Source organism: Nematolebias whitei, chromosome 21 (assembly GCF_014905685.2).
Source record: "Nematolebias whitei isolate Nwh7 chromosome 21, NemWhi1, whole genome shotgun sequence".
NCBI classification, from domain to species: Eukaryota; Metazoa; Chordata; class Actinopteri; order Cyprinodontiformes; family Rivulidae; genus Nematolebias; species Nematolebias whitei.
In genome coordinates, this window is record NC_056518.1 from 16,024,555 (window position 1) to 16,043,769 (window position 19,215).

Here is a 19,215-nt window from a genome sequence, read left to right on the forward strand (position 1 = left end):
GCACTGTGTGTTGTTTTGTTTTGCATGTTATGTTCTATGTTGCACCGTGATCCTGGGGAACACATGTTCATGTCAATATGTACTTGTACGTAGCTGAAACGACAATATAACCTCTCTCACTCTGACTCTGAAAATAACAGATTAAAAACTTGAGTTTTCTAAAACAATTGCTAAACTAAACAAGATACGTTATATATTTTTTAGTTTTGAAGAGATCAAGAAAAGCCTAAAATAGAACACATAATAGCAGAAATCTATTCTAGGTTCACATCAATCCTGTATTTACCTATTGTGCTAACGCAAATCACTGGATATCAACATAAAAAGATAAGTTAGTCAGCTGAAGCATTATCTGCACACAATTTAAAGTAAGTATTGAATTAAGCAGGCAGTGTTGGGAGTTTAGGAGCTCTAATTTTAACAAGTCAGCTCTTTATGGCGAGTCATGTGGGATGAAACTGCTGAGGATTTACTTCCTTGGTACAAACCAGGGCAGCGTGAACTCCAAGAGACAGGTTAACTGGACTCTCTGGGGAACTTTAAAAACTTTAAAGTAAAGTGGCATTTGTCAGTCTGTGTTCAGATCAGATGGGCTTTGAGAGGCTTTTTCAATGTCATGTCAACATTACAAAATTAAACTGCAAATGAGCTTTAGATGTAAATAAATACAAGTAAAATGAGAAATGGGAGCAGCATCTAAAACTTTTACACAGGTAAAAATAAAACATAAAAATAAACTGAATAAAAGGTGTTAGGTGTATCAACACTAATATTTGTATACATTTTATATGGTCTTGGTAAATAGGTGTACTGAACACAAATTCTACAACCTGTCGAGAATTATTTAGCAAAACGAGTCAAATTTCTTTTGAAAATCAGGGACGAATAAAAAATAAAAAAGAAATAACCCAGAACATTGTGTTTTCAAGTTTAAGCTTCGTTTCCAGACTCAATGTGTAACTTAAATAAATCTATATCGCTTGCTTGTCTTTATGTTCTTTTTTAAAAAGTTATGATGTATGACAAACAGAAATCGCTTTAGATTGAGGCAGTCAGAGAATTGAATTCTGTAAAGAATGGTAGAAGTGAGTTCTTCTAGTTTTGCAAGAAAAACGAACAAAACAAGCAGCTAAGCTCCCAAACAGCTAACTAGTGTTAGCATGAAGTGGCTAACTCTCCTACAGGCTCGTGCACTTTTATTCACTATAAAAGCGAACACAAAAGTACAGTTACGAACCGGAAGTCGTCTTACCTACACCCGAAAGCGCTGCACTCTGCTGCCAAATGGTTCTGGTGGGTAAATTCCAGCCAAATAGAAGTTGTTTGTACTTCTTAAGTCATAATGTGGCGAAAAAAAAAAATAATGTGGTGAACAGAGTAACTGTAACCTGCTCGCGAGCAGTCCGCTACAGAAATGTCACTTAAGCTCCGCCTCCACTTTCTCTGGTTACAGCGGCTGAACATGTGGCAACAAGCAGGGGACCCCCCCACCTATCTATGCCCCCACCTGTCTGACAGGATTAATGAAAGAGTTTTTATTCACACCACTGTCAGGTTTCCCACCATTATGGCACTACTTAAAGTGCAGCACTGTGCAAAAGTCAGGCCGTATGAAGTACGGGTGCTGCAGGTGCGCAAGCATCCCCCTATGGGAAGAAATAGTCCAAACACGTGCTTAAAGAATTTACCGTGTAGTATTCGGGTCACGCTAAGAATAAATAAATAAATTACAATACAGGGGGGGAAAAGTACATTACGAGAAAAAAGTCACAAAATTACGAAAATAAAGTCGTAATACACTGCCTGGCCAAAAAATGGTCACCATCAAACAAATCGTTGGACCGCCTTTAGCTTTGATTAAGGCATGCATTCGTTGTGGCATTGTTTCGATAAGCTTCTGCAATTGTCACAATATCTTTAATTTTTTGGGTTTTTTTTTTTAGTTTTCTACATTCGCCTTAGAATCTAGCTGTTTTTACTTTTTTTTGCCATCTTATTTGTAATAATAATAATAATAATAATCTGTATGCCTTTTTATAACTGTCTATTGTTGTAGCTGTTGTCATTGTTGTCATCATTCTTTGTTGAAATCAGGTCTCTCTTGTAAATGAGTCCTCGAGGCTCAATGGGATTTACCTGTCTAAATAAAGGTTGAATGAAAAAAAAAAAATTCCATCCAGTGTTGCATTAATTTTTCACCAAGATCATGCATTGATGACTAGACACGATGGGTGCATCACTTCACCTGCCTCATTTCTTACCCTGATGCGCCCATCACTCTGGAACAGGGTAAATCTGGACTCATCAAACCACATTACCTTTTTTCCATTGCTCCAGAGTCCAATCTTTATTCTCCCTATCAAACGGAAACATTTTTTTTTGGGGGGGGGGGGGGGTAGCCTCACTGATTAGTGGTTTTCTTAAAGCTACACAGCTCAGTCCCAATCCCTTGAGCTCCCTTCACATTGTGCATGTGGAAATGTTCTTACTTTCACTATCAAACAAAGCCCTGAGTGCTACTGTTGTTTTTCTTCGATTTGATTTCACCAAACGTTTAAGTGATCGCCGATCACGATCATTCAGGATTTTTTACCGGCCAAATTTCTTCCTCGAAGACGATGGGTCCCCACGATCCTTCCAGTTTTTAATGATGCGTTGGACAGTTCTTAACCTAATTTTGTAGTTCCTGCAATCTCCTTAGATGTTTTCTCTGCTTGATGCCAATGATTTGACCCTTCTCAAACAGACTGACATCTTTTCCACGACCACGTGACGTGTCTTTCGACATTGTTGTTTAAGAAATGAGAAGCAACTCATGTAAAATAACTTGTTGCCAGCTGAAAGATAATCGCCCATGCAGTAATTATCTGTGGCTCGTACCCATTTGCTTAGTTAAATCAAGGTGGCAACTTTGTTTTTTGGCCAGGCAGTGTATTACGAGAACAAAGTAGAACCAATGCAAAAGTAAAATGTTAATATTACGAGAATAAAATCCTCATATCAGACCTCCGACATGAAATATCAATGTTACAACTGTGGAAAAATGATGAACATGTTGAGCATCTTGTTAAGTTATACTTTGGTATTGGTTTAACAAATAAGGAAATACTTAATCTGTTAGCACATCAGCATCAGATTATTATCAGTATCAGGACTTTGAAATAATTGTGCAAACGACTGTCTCTTTCGAAAAAAAGAACCACGCAGATTTGGAAGATATTGTTTCTTTAGTGGAAGAGCAGCTTTCTGGCAGTGGACGGCTGCAAGGCTACAGGTCGTTACATCTGTGTGCCATTCAAAGAGGTTTTGTTGTTTCATTAAAATACATACGAGTTTATTTTCATACGACCTTATTCTCATATTGTGACTTTATTCTCGTAATATTACTTTATTCTCGTACAACTACGACTTTATTTTCATAATATTTTGACTTTATTCTCGTAATAGTATGACTTTATTATCATATTTTTATGACTTTCTCGTAATTTATTTATTTTTCTTATCATTGCCCTAATAGTCATAAGAATTACAAAAATGGGAGTGGGGTTATGTTTTGTTAATTCTGTATATGTTTTAATTCTATTAATTTGATATTATTGGGAGCTTATATAAACCAGTGTTATTGTATATATATATATATATATATATATATATATGAGCAAAATTATACAACCAGTTCTTTGTTTTGAAATCTGTTTAAGGAGGAAGTGTTTGCAAACCTCAGTACTGTTAAGGCACTTTATGAACATATGGTTAAAAAAAGCACACTTTGTTCCCATTTTTTTTGTTGAAGTTATGGAAACAAATACCAAAGAGAAGACATCTAACAAGGTGGACCTGTCTTAACCTTGTTAGATTCAATTACCTGGATCAAACCTGGCAGCTGTGGCTGAGCGGTTAGAGCAGTCGTCCTCCAATGCAAGAGTGGGGGTTTGAATCCACCAGCAGTCACATGCCCAAGTGTCCCTGGGAAAGACACTGAACCCCTCATTGCCTCTGATGTGTGTCCCATCGGTGTATGAAAGTGATAAAACACTGATTAGTCTTTGTATAGTTATAGTAGAATGCTGTATGAATGGGTAAAAGACAGATTTTAAAGCACTTTGAGGATCTTGATAAGATAGAAACGTGCTATACAAGTAGTCCATTTATCATTGAGCATGCATCAGGATACAAAGGGAAGAAAGTTTAGAAGACATTAAATAGGCGATTCCTACATTTATGTTATCTGAAAACTTGTTCAGTTGAAGGATGGTGCATCTTTCAGGTCCTGCTTTAGGTCTTTGCTGGCTTTCTTAAAGATACGACTTTTAGATGGTGTTTGTATGGATGGATGGAAGGATGGACAGCCGTTTCCTTAGACATACATATTTTTGTTCACTCGTTTTTCAGCCACTGCACAAGGTGCAAGGACTGGACTGAATTTGAGTGGAAAAACAGCCTTATTCTAGTGGACGGGTGTCAAGTCAACCTCAGTTATTGAATGGAGTCAAAATAAATACATGGTCCAAACAACAGGCCAATTTTAGTCAATACCTTGGTGGCAGGTTCATCAATAAGTTTGATCAGTCTCAGTCTCTGTTGCTCATCCACATCAAATTCAAGGATTACTGGAAAAACGATCTCTTTTCTGGCTTTAAATATAGCCAGCTGAAATCTGCACTAAATGAAGTATTTATCAGTTTTTATACAAAATGTGAAGAAATCCAAATATGTTACATTTAAAATATGATCGTGGGGCAGATAAGATGTTAACGGCTAGATTTGTCCTGCAGACCTCAAGTTTGGCATGTGCTCTAGAAAAAAAAAAAAAAACTTTTCAAAGATCTCCAGAAAGCCTGAACAGCTAACATAAGCGCTTAAAAATGTATTTTTTTTAAAATTGGCGTTCTTGAAAGCAAAGTAATAGAAATGATTTAAAACTTCTGAACAGTATCGTTTACATACTAGTGAAAAAGTCATTTTTATACAAAACATGATAATGAAAATCCTAACAATGTTGGAAAAAAAAAAAAAAGTGAAAAGTACGTTGTCTGGTAAGCAAAGCTATACAAAAAATAATGACATTTAAAATTTCCCAATTCTTTTAGTACAGAAAAACAATGAAACGTATTAGTGTTAAAAAATAATTTATGTTTATTTCTTCACATAAATCAGATTTTTAATGTACTTTTATACAAATATTCTTTCAACAAATTTCTCTCCAACACAAAAATACCTATTATGTTACAGGCGCGCGCACACACACATACACACACACACACTTACAAACACACAAACTAAATGAGCCATTGGCACTTTGGACATGAACAGTTTGCATTGATCTGCTGGTTTAGGTAGGTCATGCAGCGCGATAGTCGCCATGTCTGTAGTACGATGCCCCCCACTTTCAGGGGGGACCACCCTTGCCGACACACAACCCGTGCTACAAATATGGATTTCTTAAAACCACAATCAACATGTACAGATCACAAGTAATGGTAAACACACACGAGTTATGGCAGGAAGATGTAAATGTTTAAAAAAAAAAAAATCCTAGAGGTCCATATTTAAGATTAGCTCACTTCTGCTCCTTTAAATTACCACTTTTCTGTAGAATAAAAGAAATATTAAAGCAGATTTTTAATAATAGGAACTTCAAATCTTTTGAGGATATCTGAAAAGCAGATGCATAAACATGTTCTCCTTTAATGATTTAATAAACCGTGAGAAGCCTTTAACTTGGCCTTTTCTGCATCACTTAACTCCATCTCATGCCCCCCCCCCCAAAAAAAAAGAGGCACAGACAAAGGAATGATCGTTTCCTTCACCAGATTAATTCACCCCAAAATATCTCTCCAACATAATAACTGCACGTGAAATAAAACAAGTCAATTTACCACGACAGCTGGTTCGTGTTGCTAAATTTGGACGGTCAACCAAATTGTTCTTTTTTTTTTTCCTTTTAAAAACCTTAAAAATTTACTTTAAGCGGAAAATAAACTCCTTTTGAAACCTCCGTTTATCTCAACAAATGCAAATTTGGACAAAAAAAAAAAATAACACACATGCAAAGCGTTTTCAAATATTTAAATACACAATGAAAACTCCTAGTGAACAAAAATGTTAAAAAGCCAAATGAAAGAATTTAAGATCGCTTTAATAATCTATTTAATATTTAAGAACGGTCTGAATTTGGCAGCTGATGATAAAAACATGTTTCTTTTATGCGTACACATTTTCTCTTTCCACCAGCAGAGTACATTGAGGGTGTAAGGCAGCTTGGAAATTCTTCTCCCCCTCCTAAAAAGGTAAAGTAACCGTTATCCCATACTGGTTTAACCTGTGGCCGATGCTCCATCTTTGTTTATATTCATGTCTGATGCGGTCATCCTTGCTACTGGGCGTTTAGACAGGGTTTATGTTTTTGGTTTTTTTTGGTTCTTTGTCAGGTAAACAGTTCTGACACGCTCTATCCATCCGTGTTATAGTCCCCGTCGTCAACACCGTCTCAGGCCTCATGTGGTCTTGTCTTTCTGGTTGCAGTTGCTGTCTGTGCTGTTGTGATCCATCAGGTTGAGCTGTGCGATGTCCTCCTGCAGGTTGTTCTGCTGCTCTTTTGTCTGCCCGCGCCTCGATTTGACAGGTAGGACCAGCATGATGAGCAGACACAAGAGGTGCAACGAAAAGTACCAGGACCTGCAAAATGCAACAAAGCTGAGCTTGTTATGAGCAGTATTTGAGAAATAATTCAAATAATAATTGTCAGCGTGCATGTGCTTCTGTTAGCAAAATATCTCAAACCACTGGACATATTTTGACGAAACTAATGAAATATGATGCACATTTACAACCAACTAACTTTTAGAGTCAATGTGCTTCAAAATGTCTGCTAAGAGCTAAGTAACATTACAAACACAAAATACCGAGCTACAATTTGATGCGACAGTAGCTGGATCTTGTAACCGTATTTTTCAGATTATAAGGCTCATTAAACAAAACAGTCACGTAAGTTAAACTTCATTCAGCTCATTCACAATAACCACATAAAATCAGCTCGAGGTCAGTGAGCACAACCAGAATTAAAACATACGGCGCACTGGATTATACGGCTCACTGTCGATTTTTGAGAACATTTCAAGGATTTTAAGTGTGCCGTACAGTTCGAAAAATACGGTACTTTTTGTGTGCGACTTTTCACAATCTCAAATGTTATTTGATCAAGATTTGACCAAAAAAAATAAATCTAAAACCTTATTATTTCTACAAGATTCAATCATCTAAACTCTGGCATGAAAAGCAGTGGTCAATACTTATTCCTTTAAGAACGCTGGGCCTTTAATTTAATAAATAAATTTAACCTTAACAACAACAAAAACATATGAATAAACCTCAGAAAAATCTCAGCTTTTTGCATAAAATTTATTGTTAAAGTCAAAATTTAAAACTGTACGCGTCTTTGGCTCGTGAGTTATGTCCATTTGGTTTTTTTACCACCACTTGGCACTGCTGAAGTCTGGACCTTTATTTTACGGCTGGGCAATGTTGGGACCGCTCATTTTATTTCCTGCTCGTCAGTCCTCCTCATTAAACCGTCTTGTTAAACCATTACAGCCTCACAGCAGAGACCCACGCTTTTAAAAGTGTTCATTTTCTACACTGGGAGCAGTGATTTCATTTGCATCCCTTTATTGTACAATCATTTTACACAACAGCAATGAAAACAAGTATGAGCTAACAGAATTTCATTAGCTTAAAGCTTTGTTAAACCAGTATAAACCCACGTACCTGTAGAATTTGAGCGAGGGTTCTACGGCGAGTAAAACAAACGGCGCCACCGTGTAACTGATGGCAACCTGCGTGGACGCCCACGTGATGACGTCATAGAAGCACTTGAGTGAGTCGGAGGCCAAAAAGTACGGCCTGATGTTGTGCCTTACCTTCGAGGAACATAATAAAAGAAAGAAAAACATTAAATTACTCCAGATTCATTTTACTTTACAGTAAACGCACATTAAGGTAACTGACCTAGTTTAACATATTCTGCCTGCTTCTGCTTATTATTCGTTTGTTTTTCCCCACTCGGTTTCTGACATTTTTCTACTATAGAACTCTTTCGTAAAAATAAAAATAAAAATAGCCAGAGCGTCTGAGTGGCAGCCACATCAGATTCAAGGAGGAACTGGTCACTTTCAGGTTAACAGCAACAACGAATGGGGACTGTAGGAACGCACATGCGAAACAAACTTACAGTCCTGATGTTTCTCTTTATACTTAAGTTTCCAAGTTTATTATCCAGAGTTGGAGAGCATTTCTACCGTTTGATCACTCCACCTAAAGTCTCCAAATGCCCTCGTTTTTTAATACAAGTGAAAAAGGAAGCCAGACTTGGCAGAGAATAGCGCTAGTGGCTCGATATGTAAATTCAAGTTTAAGTGGTGCATTACTTCATCGCTCGCTCTCCATTAAGTGATTTTCCTTTGTGTTCCTTGGTTTTTAACTAGTTGTGAAGAGTTTAAAGGCTTATACTCTAGTAAGCAAATTAGTTTCTATCGAAAATATACTTTTTTGGAAAATAGCCACTATATTACATAATGTAAACAGAGCAATGTACACAATCATAAGATTTTTACTCTTTTAGGCCATTTTTTTTCCTGGAAATTCGTCTAAAATGAGCACCGTATATACAGTGACGTGTGTACTCACTGCACGTGCAGCCATCGTCATGCTGGTGCCTGTGACGAAGGTTAGGTAATAGCCGGGGTACACCCCATGCCACAAGGCCGACAGGAAGAAAGTGGCTGCTGTGGGGTTGACGGGAAAGCGCTCGTAGCACACCCTGAGAGGAACACAACACGTGCCCAGTTAAAACAAGTAAAAACAAAGTAACATATCGTTTGTAATCTCATACAAAACAATAATTCACATCTTTAATTAAAGCATGAATGTACATTATTTAAACTCCTAATAAGAGTTTGTTTTCACACACAAACAGAATACAGCACTCCTTTTTTTTTTTTTTAACCTTTTCAGCCAGTGACTTGTTTGAATGTTCCAGTTGTCTAGAAACAGCTTGAAACTTGTGGCAAGCTGCAATTAGAAGCAGAAAAAAAAAAATGTGTTAAACTTCTTTAGAAACTGTGTTTTTATTGTGGTCAAACAAAGTTCACAAATTAATACAAACCTCAATGTCCAGAATTCTGAGGTTTGAGATCAGGTCCCATCGTGGGGAGCCGTCCGAGTTGTATCCATTGAAACCAAATCCTGCAGCGTTGTTGATGGCATCAGCTGCAGAAGAAGAAATATTATGACAGTTAAAAGAGCAGAGAATAAAATTCATAACATGAATGCCTGTGTTATGAAGTGGAGGCAAAAAGCTAAAATAATATGTTGCAGTTCAAGCCTACCACTAGATGGCAGTGTTGTATAGAAATCCTGTTAGCTTTATGGGCTCATCTTGCTTATTAATAATGCAATGAAAATTTGCCAAAATTTATAGGCTTGAAAAATCATATGAAAAATTCAAATGAACTATTTTCATTCAAAGAAGCAAACAAAAACAAAATCAGCACTCTTAAGGTCAACTGACCCTCAAATTTCCTTCACGAATCATTTTAAATTGAGTGCAGTTTACTTAATGTGTCATTTTGGAGGGCAGACTTTTCTTCTGTTTGCACAGTCATGAGTCTGATACTGCAATATAAAATCATTTTATATAACATTACATGCAGAGGCATTATTTATTTTCTTTAACCAACAGATAAACATGCTGAACTCCAGAAACGGTCATGTCAGACTCACCCAGAGTCCAGACAAAGTAGTACTTTGGCCTCAAAGCCAGCATTGCCAGGTAAAGGTAGATGACCTGGAGATAAGCAGGTGCAGTTCTGACAAAGTCATTGTTTATGGAGTAGTCCACCGGGAGCAGCTTGTACAGGGACAGATAGATGGCCAGACAGAGGGCACACGTGCACAGCTTGGAGATGACAGCATTCTGGGCAGATGAAAAAAAGCAAAGCAGATAAAATGAAGCAGTTTGATTATGCCTCATTAGAGTATCTGCTCCGTTTCCAAAAGTGCATTGTACCTTTGGTGAGGGTTCACTGTGCGTACACTTTCCGTTCTCCTTGCCGTTGGCGTTCTCCTGGTGCCGCGGCTGATAGGACCTCCCTTCAATGAAGGCTATGTAGTCGTTGTAGGAGCACGTGGGGCCCGCCAAGATGCCCATGAAGTTACAGTTGTAGCTCAGGTACTCCAACAAACTAGGCATACGGCTTGAGGGTAGGTGGGCAGGGAGAGGGTTACATAGTCAGGAAACAATTTTTAATAATGACATCATGAATTGTTTCATCCATTTGATAGAGTATATAACACACAGTCTGCCTTTGGTCTTAAACACCACTGTGGTTCATTTGATTAAATTGTCTGGAAAAACGCAGGGGACACCGAGTGACCCTTTTTTGGTTCTGCACTTTCACTTGAAAGGTCTTCACTGGAGGCGAACTGACTGAACATGAGCTGTGGTTGTTTCGACTGTTAATTCTCTCACCTCCCCAGCAGCGATCTCAGAGTGAGCACAGGGAATAGTGATGCAGAGCTTTACACTTTGGGCCTTTAAAGTGCACACTGGTCCAGATGATCACTGTGATTTTACTTCTATTAACTCGTAGCTGTACGAGTAGAAGATGGTTTTGCAGGATTCAATAAACTACGTTTTGTAGCATCTCCAGCACAAATGCAAGCGTGAAGTTTGCAGTTGCAAATGACGTGCTGGGGGTTGCAAGTTAAGAGCTTTTAAGTTTCTACACGAAACCAAAAAGGCGGCGTTTCAAAGAGTCAAACTGCACAGACCAGTGCAGACAGGGATGACCACATGCAGGTATTTCTGCAGAAATGAGTGAAAGTTTGTGTGTTAAATTAATTGCATGCCTGATGTAGTCACATTTTCTGACCTTTTTTTTAAATTATTATTTTGCCTTTTCAAAACATTTAAAGCATACTGGCCTTGTACTAAGTAAATGGAACAAAATAATAATGTTGGTGCTGCTTTTGCTGCAAACTCTCCTTCTGTTTTATCTGTTGAATAAAAATAATAATTTATGTACCAATTTAGACTTTCCATTTCTAGCTAAGTGGATTGAAGAGGATATATTTTAATAAAAAGCATAAACGTAGTGCAGCATAATGAATTACAGGCATCCCTACAACATGATTCATTTAATAGCAGTCAGTGGTTTCCTAGATACAGATTGCTGAACAGTAAACCGATTTAAAAAAAAAAAAAAAAACAAATGGGAAGGGAATGTGATAGTTTCCAATGCAGCAAGCAAAAAAAATTTGTGAAAAATAATTCTTTTGCAGGCAGTGCCCACAGAATATACATTTTAAATCTTATCAAGAGTCTATTTTAACTTGACTTAACGAACTCTTCAAGTTGAAGCATCAAAACATACCTGAGTCACATACCTGATAGCTAGGTATTTCTGACTGGGAGTCAGCTGCGCTTCTCGCTTGCTTAAACCTACACACACACACACACACACACACGGAGAAAGACACTTGTTAGAATGCCCAAATACACTGAGCACCATGCATTTTAGATCAAATTAATTTCTAAACTCAAGGTTAGTGGGAATTGTATGAAAACATATAGGTCAGAGATATGTGGATTTTTAAGATAAAAACTATACTATATATTTATAATGTGTAAAAACTATGGGGATGTGTGAACGGTCCTGCAATGTAAACAAGAGAGAGGGAGCAAAATGAGCAAAGGCAGGGTGATACAAGAGAGTGAGCAGGTGGCTGTGTGCATAATCTCAAATAATGTGCTCAAAACAGATTGTTCCACTGCTCAGCCTGCACGTTTGTAACGAAAACTTGTGGCTATGCAGCGCATTAAACCACGCAAGTAAAAAGCTGGACGAACAAAGTTATGTTTAATTAAATATAGCCAATTCTGAACTGATGATTTATTGCCATAAAAAGACTCTGTGTACGAATACACTCCTAAGAAATTAAATTTTATTACAGCCCTTTGTAGCACTGATTAAAACTGCTGCATGCGTGTAAAAAATAACCAGCTATTGGGTTTAAAATGTCACAGTGTCAAGAGAATGTGTGTTTTTTGCACTCGCCATGTTCCATAATTTTACTTGATTAATATAGACTGTACCTGCTCTTTTTTTGTTTGCATTAATGATAGTAAACGTTTACAGGATCCTTTCTCTAATTATCATTCATTCCTGATGTGACCATCGGTAAGAAGATAGTTGAGAGGTCATCCGTTATCACGCTGGAGACTTTTGAATGTAATGGTGGACGCACTGATTATTCCCCGTAAGAATCCTTGAGAAATGTTTACCTCCAGCGGCTGCCTTTGTGCAGCTGCTGAGTTCAGTTCTGCAACAGTCTGGGACACTTTTTCATCATGTGAGCTCCTTTTAAAATGACCAAGTCAAAGTAAGCTACCTACTATAAAGCCCCGTTAACATTTCCAGAGGCTGTTCTTGTGTAAAGTGTTTTTTCAATTATTGGGGTAATAAACAAAAAAAGAGCTGATTTACACGAAAACGCTGTAGTTTCCATGTTAGGGTTGCCAGATAAGAAATTCTGAACCATATGAACTATAGTACTGTCCCTTTAAAATGATAGTATTTTGACCTAAACTGTCATATGTGCTGAGTAAATATATTCTAAGATGAGGTGTGTGTTGTGTTTGTTGAACATGTGCACAGAAAAGGGGGTGGTAAATAAGATATTTTAAATTTATCCTAGTGGAAAAAAAAACCCTGAGCTGCATTCATTGTGCATGCAGTCTGCATGACAGTTATGTCCAAACTAATGAACACACCAACGTCTCTTTGGACCCTGTATTTTATTAGTTTTGCTCCTACATATTGAAAAAGGGTAAGCAGCACAAAAACACCCTGCTCTCTGCCAATTATTATAACTGTTGTTAGTGCAGAAAACTTTGGACTGCAGCCGCCAGTAGTGCACATGTGCAACTTCACACTTGGAGCATTTCACACCTCCGTGGTGGGTTCCCCCGAAAACCTCCACAGACCTGGATTCAGAAACCTTCGGTTTCAGTGAGAATGAGGGCTGTTGTCATGTCAACGAATGGCCGAACCGCAGCCCAAAGGCTGAAGTTTCACGACGTGTAAACAGGACTGGCTGCCTCGTATGTCAATCAAGCAACAAATTTTATAGTGAGGATGGATGATAGGCTGACAGATATTTTTTTTAATGCGATGCGATCTACCCACAATACCTTTGTGGTGGACTGGTGGACTGCAACCGGCTGGTCGACTGGTAGATTGCAAATGACGTATTTGACGCGCCTGGTCTAGGACAAGGCAAAGGGGAGGGGCAGACCCCCTGATGAGTTCTCTACAAAACTACAGTAACCTTTTCATTTCAGGAAGTCAGAATAGTTCAGAACCTCAAACAGGTGAAGGCACTGATAAGCTGTACTTGTAAAAGCATTGATCTGTGATTGTTGGCTGTTCTCCAAAGCTTTGTAATAAATCTGATGACGTCTACACCTGGTCGTTTTGGGAATCCCTTTCCAACGATAACGGTTCAGTCGCAAACATTCAGAGAAGATTCATTCACCTTCTGTTTCTTTGGATTCTTTCTTGTAATTAAACAACTGTATTTTAAGCTCCGATGTCAACTCTTCATCTAAACGGACTCTTTGTTGCCATTTAAGGTGCATGAGTTGCAGCAGTAAACTAAAATACAGAGAAAGTCTCATTTCAGGTCAGCTAGCGGAGGACAAAAGGGACTTTGGCTGCACAGCCCTAAAGGTCAGAGGATCTGCAGCACTTCAGAGTCACAGGACTGACTTATTATACATTTAACTCCGATTTATACATTTCAATAAAGGTTACAAATCATAGATAACACCATGAAGCTGTTATGGGTTTAAAATCATACATGAAACCGTTCCAAACAATGCAGGAGAACAAAAAATGGCACACTTGCTCATCAATCCATGACATAACTGTGTATATGCTCTCTTTATGCTTCATTAAGCTGTAAACTGAACCGTCTGAAATAAGGTGATGTTTTTGAGCTCCTAAAAGAATTGAACTGGCATTTTCACTTCAGTCACATCAGGCTTGTTGTTGATGTCGTTTTTCTTCTTCTCAAAAGATGCGCGCGCACACACACACACACACCTACTGAAAACACACTTGTCTTACCATCATGTATTTCAAATGCCATGCTGGTAATCTTCTGTGTTATGACCATCATGGGCCTGCCAAACGGAGACAGAAGAAATGCACAACTTATTGAACTCTCATTAAAGAAACAAGACAAAAACCTTTGAATAAACTGCAAATCAACCATTTATTCTGTTTTTGATGGAAATCGTTATGTACATGGTTAGTCATTGACTTTAAGGAGTTATTCAACAAGTTATCCAATTAACTTCATCGTAGGTTAATCTAGTTGCGCTTGTGATAGAATTACTCAGCTCATGGTCTTAAATGCTAATTTATTCAGTAATAAACAGTAACACCAGCTGCTGCTGTTTCTTCACAATGGGAGGAAGCTCCTCCCAGATAAGCTCCAGAAAGTAAAAAAGCTTTATTTTAATACTTTTATTTTTCCTTTTCTGAAAACACTAATCTGCCGTCCTCCTTCTGATACGATGACTTCATTCTCCATTAAAGCAGGATATGTATAATATGTAGTGTGATATAGTTACTTAATAGTTGAATACATAAAAACTGGAAGCATGAAATTAAGATAAAGAGTAAAAATAAAACTAAATGCATGGACTGAATCGATCAAAAACAGACGTCTGCACTTGTGGCTTTAGGGCTCAGGCTGACATTCAGAACAGCATGTGAACATGACATTTTTAAGCAAAACAGATGGACATGACAAAAAAAAAAAAAAAGGAGTGTGTGTTTGGCGTCACCGAAGCTGTATGGGTTTGCATTAGGTCGCGTAGCAACAAGCCACCCCCACCCCACAGGAAACACAGGCTGTCTGCTCGAGTTAGCAGACAGTCTGAAGGATTGAAACCAATAAAAAGAAACTCTCGTCTCCGTGAACAGAGCCATGCTTGCTCGTTTCTGCGTAGCTCTGAGCTCTCCAGTCATATCCAATATCCTCCCTCGCTATACTCGTACCGTAAATGCAGCTCTTTCTGCATAAATTTATGATTCATATGGGATTCAAACATTTTGGAAAAACTTTGTGATGTTAGATGAGCTTACCCTGTAAAGTCTGCAGAGTACATGCCGTAGTCGAAAACGTAGACTCTTGTGATTTGACACAGGATCAGATAACCAAGTGTCACGACGAAACAGTACCTGCGCAGAGAAGGAAAGAGGAAAAGGGAAAATAATGAGTCTGCTGTGAAAATGGTTAAAATTAAACGCATGGCATCACTTAAAGGAATAAACATCATCTGCTGCCTTCAATGCCTGCGTTTAAAACTAAGAGTTTAGGAGAAGAAGGGAAACAGTTATGAACAACCCAACCACAACAATTTGTAGCTCACTACTTGTAAAATGTATCGTTATATCTGGCGTTTCTCTTTTTGAATCTGTAAACTGTGGTGACCATTTTGAATTTGATTGGCTCCAAATTATAATTAGCTGAAGGGGTATATCCAGTGATTACCGGTACTTGCTTAAGTTTCAATAAATTCCATCGGGCGGTAAGGTCAGTGAATAGTTTGCTAACAGGGTCGTCTCTGAAGAGTTGATGGCAAAATGTTAAAAGGTGAATGTTAATGGAAATATCTTAAAGATCTTCCACAATCTGTTAAAGCTCATATGTGTTGGGAATAAGTCTCTACCATGTAAAATATTCAGTCAATATCTACAAAACTGACAAAGTTATAGCCATGTTGGTGTATGTGAAGGTAAGTTGATTGCAGTGGTCTTGAATTGCATTATTTCAAGAGCTGATTAGTAGTTGCAGACGTTACTTTCTGTTAGAATCATTAAAATGTGTCCAATGCTTCATGAGACACTTTGGTAACAGACACAGGCAAAAACATTACTGTCCACCTTCCCCTTTTGGAGGCGGAAACAAACAAAAAAAAAAACGCACGATCAGCACAAATAAGAAGACATTGTTCAGTGAAAATGATTCTGGACCTTTCGTCAGAAAGGTGGAGGACAGCAGAGCAGTGCTCAAGCTCAAAGCTGCTGCTGAGATAACCCGAGTCAAAAAGATAGCTAGAGAGCCTCTTGCTGCCAACAATTATTCGACTGTGCTGTTCTGGGACATCACATCTTAAGAGGCAGGACTGAGTTGGACAAAAGACACAATGGAGCTCTTGCTTCTAAATGTTGGCTAAACCAGTCAAAGGAAAGACGTCACCCAATTTCAACTGCCAAACTGGTTTAAAACTCATTAAATGCGACACATTGCTCATCTAAACTCAGAATACTCACAAATAACCATAACATCCACGCAGAAACAAAGAGATCATCATTATGCAGTCCTGTGTGCTTTGAGGTTTCTATGACTGCGCTCCGCTCACACTAGGAAACATTTCTGAGGACGTGACTAAACATTTCTCAGCAGCATCCTGCCCAAATGTGAGACTACGCAACTTGTTGCAGCGATCCAATTTTCTGATCAACCGTTCACCAACAGAAAACATTTATGGATCAATACAGAGTTTCTATACAAGAAAGTACAAGGAGTTTTCTGACCTTTCTGGTCTTTAGCTGCTTCAAATTCCTCAGGCTTCACTTTGATCGTTTTCCGTCTTGTTTTTGAGTAGCTGCTGAACATGTTCTGATATATTTGTGATTTGAATTTACAAAACCAGAAACACCATTTTATAGGTTAAAAGGTCCAATTACATTTCAATGGTGCACGCATACAGTACACAACTGTTAGAGAAACCATTTCCCACAATATAATTCATATTGTTGAATACAGTTTTATCAAATTTCAGTCTGGTCTTGCATGTAACTGCAAAAACTAGAATATATTGTGTATACAACATGTTTTGTTTGTTAGCAAGAATTAAATTTGTCATTTGGTGGTCCCTAAGGGACTACGTTGACTGGAAATGTCTCCAGTAGGAAACACAAAAAGAAAGTAATAAAGCTTTTTTTTTTTTATTCTGAATTTTAAATACAAATACTTAATCCACGAATAAAATAGATTTGAAACAGAAAATAAAGTGCAACATTATACGTTCACTCTGCTGGTTTTATTGCTCACTTCCAATTTTTGTCTCGGATTTGATCGTTTTTGTGTTTAATTTCTTTTAAATTTCAAATTATTGAAATGCGACCTCCTTCAGACACCACTGAAAACTGCTCACAGTTCTGAGGCGACACCGATACGCTGCATGCTGTTAAAGGAAATAAATATGGATGCTACACATGCTAGCATGTGTGATTCTGAAGTTGTGCAATCAGAACTGATTTGATTATTATCAGACATGACTGTGTGGTCCAGTGTTTACAGTTAATCTTGCCTCGGACAGATTCTCCAACATTGTATCTCCGTAGCTGGAGCAACTGACTGAAGGTAAAAACAAACTAGTGTTGATCCCAGCACCTTGATACAGTACAACACCAACGTTAGTATCATATGTTGCCTCCGATCCTCAGTGATCCAGGACTTGGCAAATTAAAAGGAAAAAGCCGAAGCAACTAGACTCGTGTTCTGCAGCCGAAGACGTGCAGAGATCCAAAATTTAAACTGCACAACGTTGGCCTCACTAATACTTGGATCACTTACCCCTACTTCAGACGTAAACGTAAAAGTCGGATGAAATGCGGCATGACTGTTCAGACTGCAATCGCTTTGAAAAATGGACTGTACTTGTATAGAAAACACTGCATCTGATTTAGTACCATATATGAGAAAAAAAACGATTTGGGCATTTGCCTACAGCGTGCAAGCAGCTTAAAGAACTAGGCTTTCAAGCTTAATTCAAGTTATATTAAAATGAAGCTTACAGTCCGACTCATTATTTTTAAAGGTATGACAGTTTTGTTGCAAGAATTTGCAGTTCTTTCACAGTCCAATCGGTTCCACCACATCTACTAATTTTACAGGGTTCGGTTTGATCCTTGACATCAACCAGCAGGCAGTGCTATGTTCACATATAAAGAAGCAGAGAAGCATCTAGAAGTTTCCCGCTCTCCTCCCCACTTGTCACAGGTGAGCCGAACAAACAGAGTTACGAGGAGAGATTGAATAGTATGAAATATGATGCCTCCAACTTAAAGTGTGGAATTGGTCTACAGCCAGGATGAATTCAATCTTCACAATGAAGAAAGAAAAGGTTTTTGCAGCTTTGTAAAGCCGGAGGATCTGACTGAAAACATTCCCTGCCTCAGTCAGAAGAAACAGTAAAGTTATGCCAAAGTGACAGGAGAGTAGTGCACAAAAAATAAAATTAACATTAAGACAACTTTAAGTAATACAGAATAAGTTAAACTACCTGTGCAGTCACTTCAAAAAGCCAAGGCCTGAGATTAAACTCTGGATTACGTGTACATTCAGAGGCCCAAAGCACGCACAGGTGGTTAAATGTCAACCTGTTGCTGTAGGAAGTCATTTGTTATGCAAAAAATGAGGTAGGGGGTTCAATGGGCTCAGCAAACATCAACCAGTCAAGAGTTTCCCCGTCACTGGTCACTCTCTTCCTGGATCTGCACCTTCATGTCAAGTGCACGCTTCAAAAGCAAAAAAAAAAGTTTTTCTTAAAAAAAAGTAAGAGAAAGCAAACATGCTTATCTTGTAGATTCTTAATTAAAAAGGGTAATTTAAAAAAAAAAGTTAGAAACACAATCAAAAATAAAAATACAGTGGTCACTCGCTACTTCGCGGTTCGTTTTTCGCAGATTCGCTATATCGCGGTTTTTCAAAATAAGATAGGACATGACACAATTGACTGATTGATGGATGAGCCATGGATTGTTTATTTAAAATAAATAATTGTTAATGATTTTGCACCATGTGTGCAGCCCACAAGTGCAGGGGGGCAGCTTCCTCCTGCAGCCTGTCATGATCACCACTCTCTGCCATCTGCTGCAGCAGCTTTGTGAAGGTTAACCCTTCGCTGTCCAGATGCACCGATCGACTTTTGTCTTCCAACTTAAAAATCAAAGAATGTCACATCGTAAAAACCATCATAATCACAAAATATAAAAGTGTTAAAAGTTATTTTTAATTATTTTAGAGCTTCCATGTTCAGTTGTTGCAGTGTAATTGATCAAGAAGTACATTTCT

General features: G+C 38.1%; 1 protein-coding gene across 1 annotated transcript in view; it reads right to left on the reverse strand.

Moving 5' to 3' along the window:
* Window positions 1-6,330: 6,330 nt before the first annotated feature.
* The window catches only part of mboat2a (membrane bound O-acyltransferase domain containing 2a), a 39,645-nt gene continuing 26,760 nt past the window's right edge, over window positions 6,331-19,215 (reverse strand). Inside the window, exons 4-13 of the mRNA XM_037695209.1 lie at window positions 15,216-15,311; window positions 14,190-14,245; window positions 11,446-11,500; window positions 10,067-10,253; window positions 9,781-9,973; window positions 9,164-9,267; window positions 9,005-9,069; window positions 8,686-8,818; window positions 7,768-7,919; window positions 6,331-6,678 (exon numbers count right to left, since the gene is read on the reverse strand). Coding sequence (XP_037551137.1) covers window positions 6,498-6,678; window positions 7,768-7,919; window positions 8,686-8,818; window positions 9,005-9,069; window positions 9,164-9,267; window positions 9,781-9,973; window positions 10,067-10,253; window positions 11,446-11,500; window positions 14,190-14,245; window positions 15,216-15,311 — 1,222 coding nt within the window. The 3' untranslated portion in view covers window positions 6,331-6,497. The remainder of the gene's footprint in view (window positions 6,679-7,767; window positions 7,920-8,685; window positions 8,819-9,004; window positions 9,070-9,163; window positions 9,268-9,780; window positions 9,974-10,066; window positions 10,254-11,445; window positions 11,501-14,189; window positions 14,246-15,215; window positions 15,312-19,215) is intronic.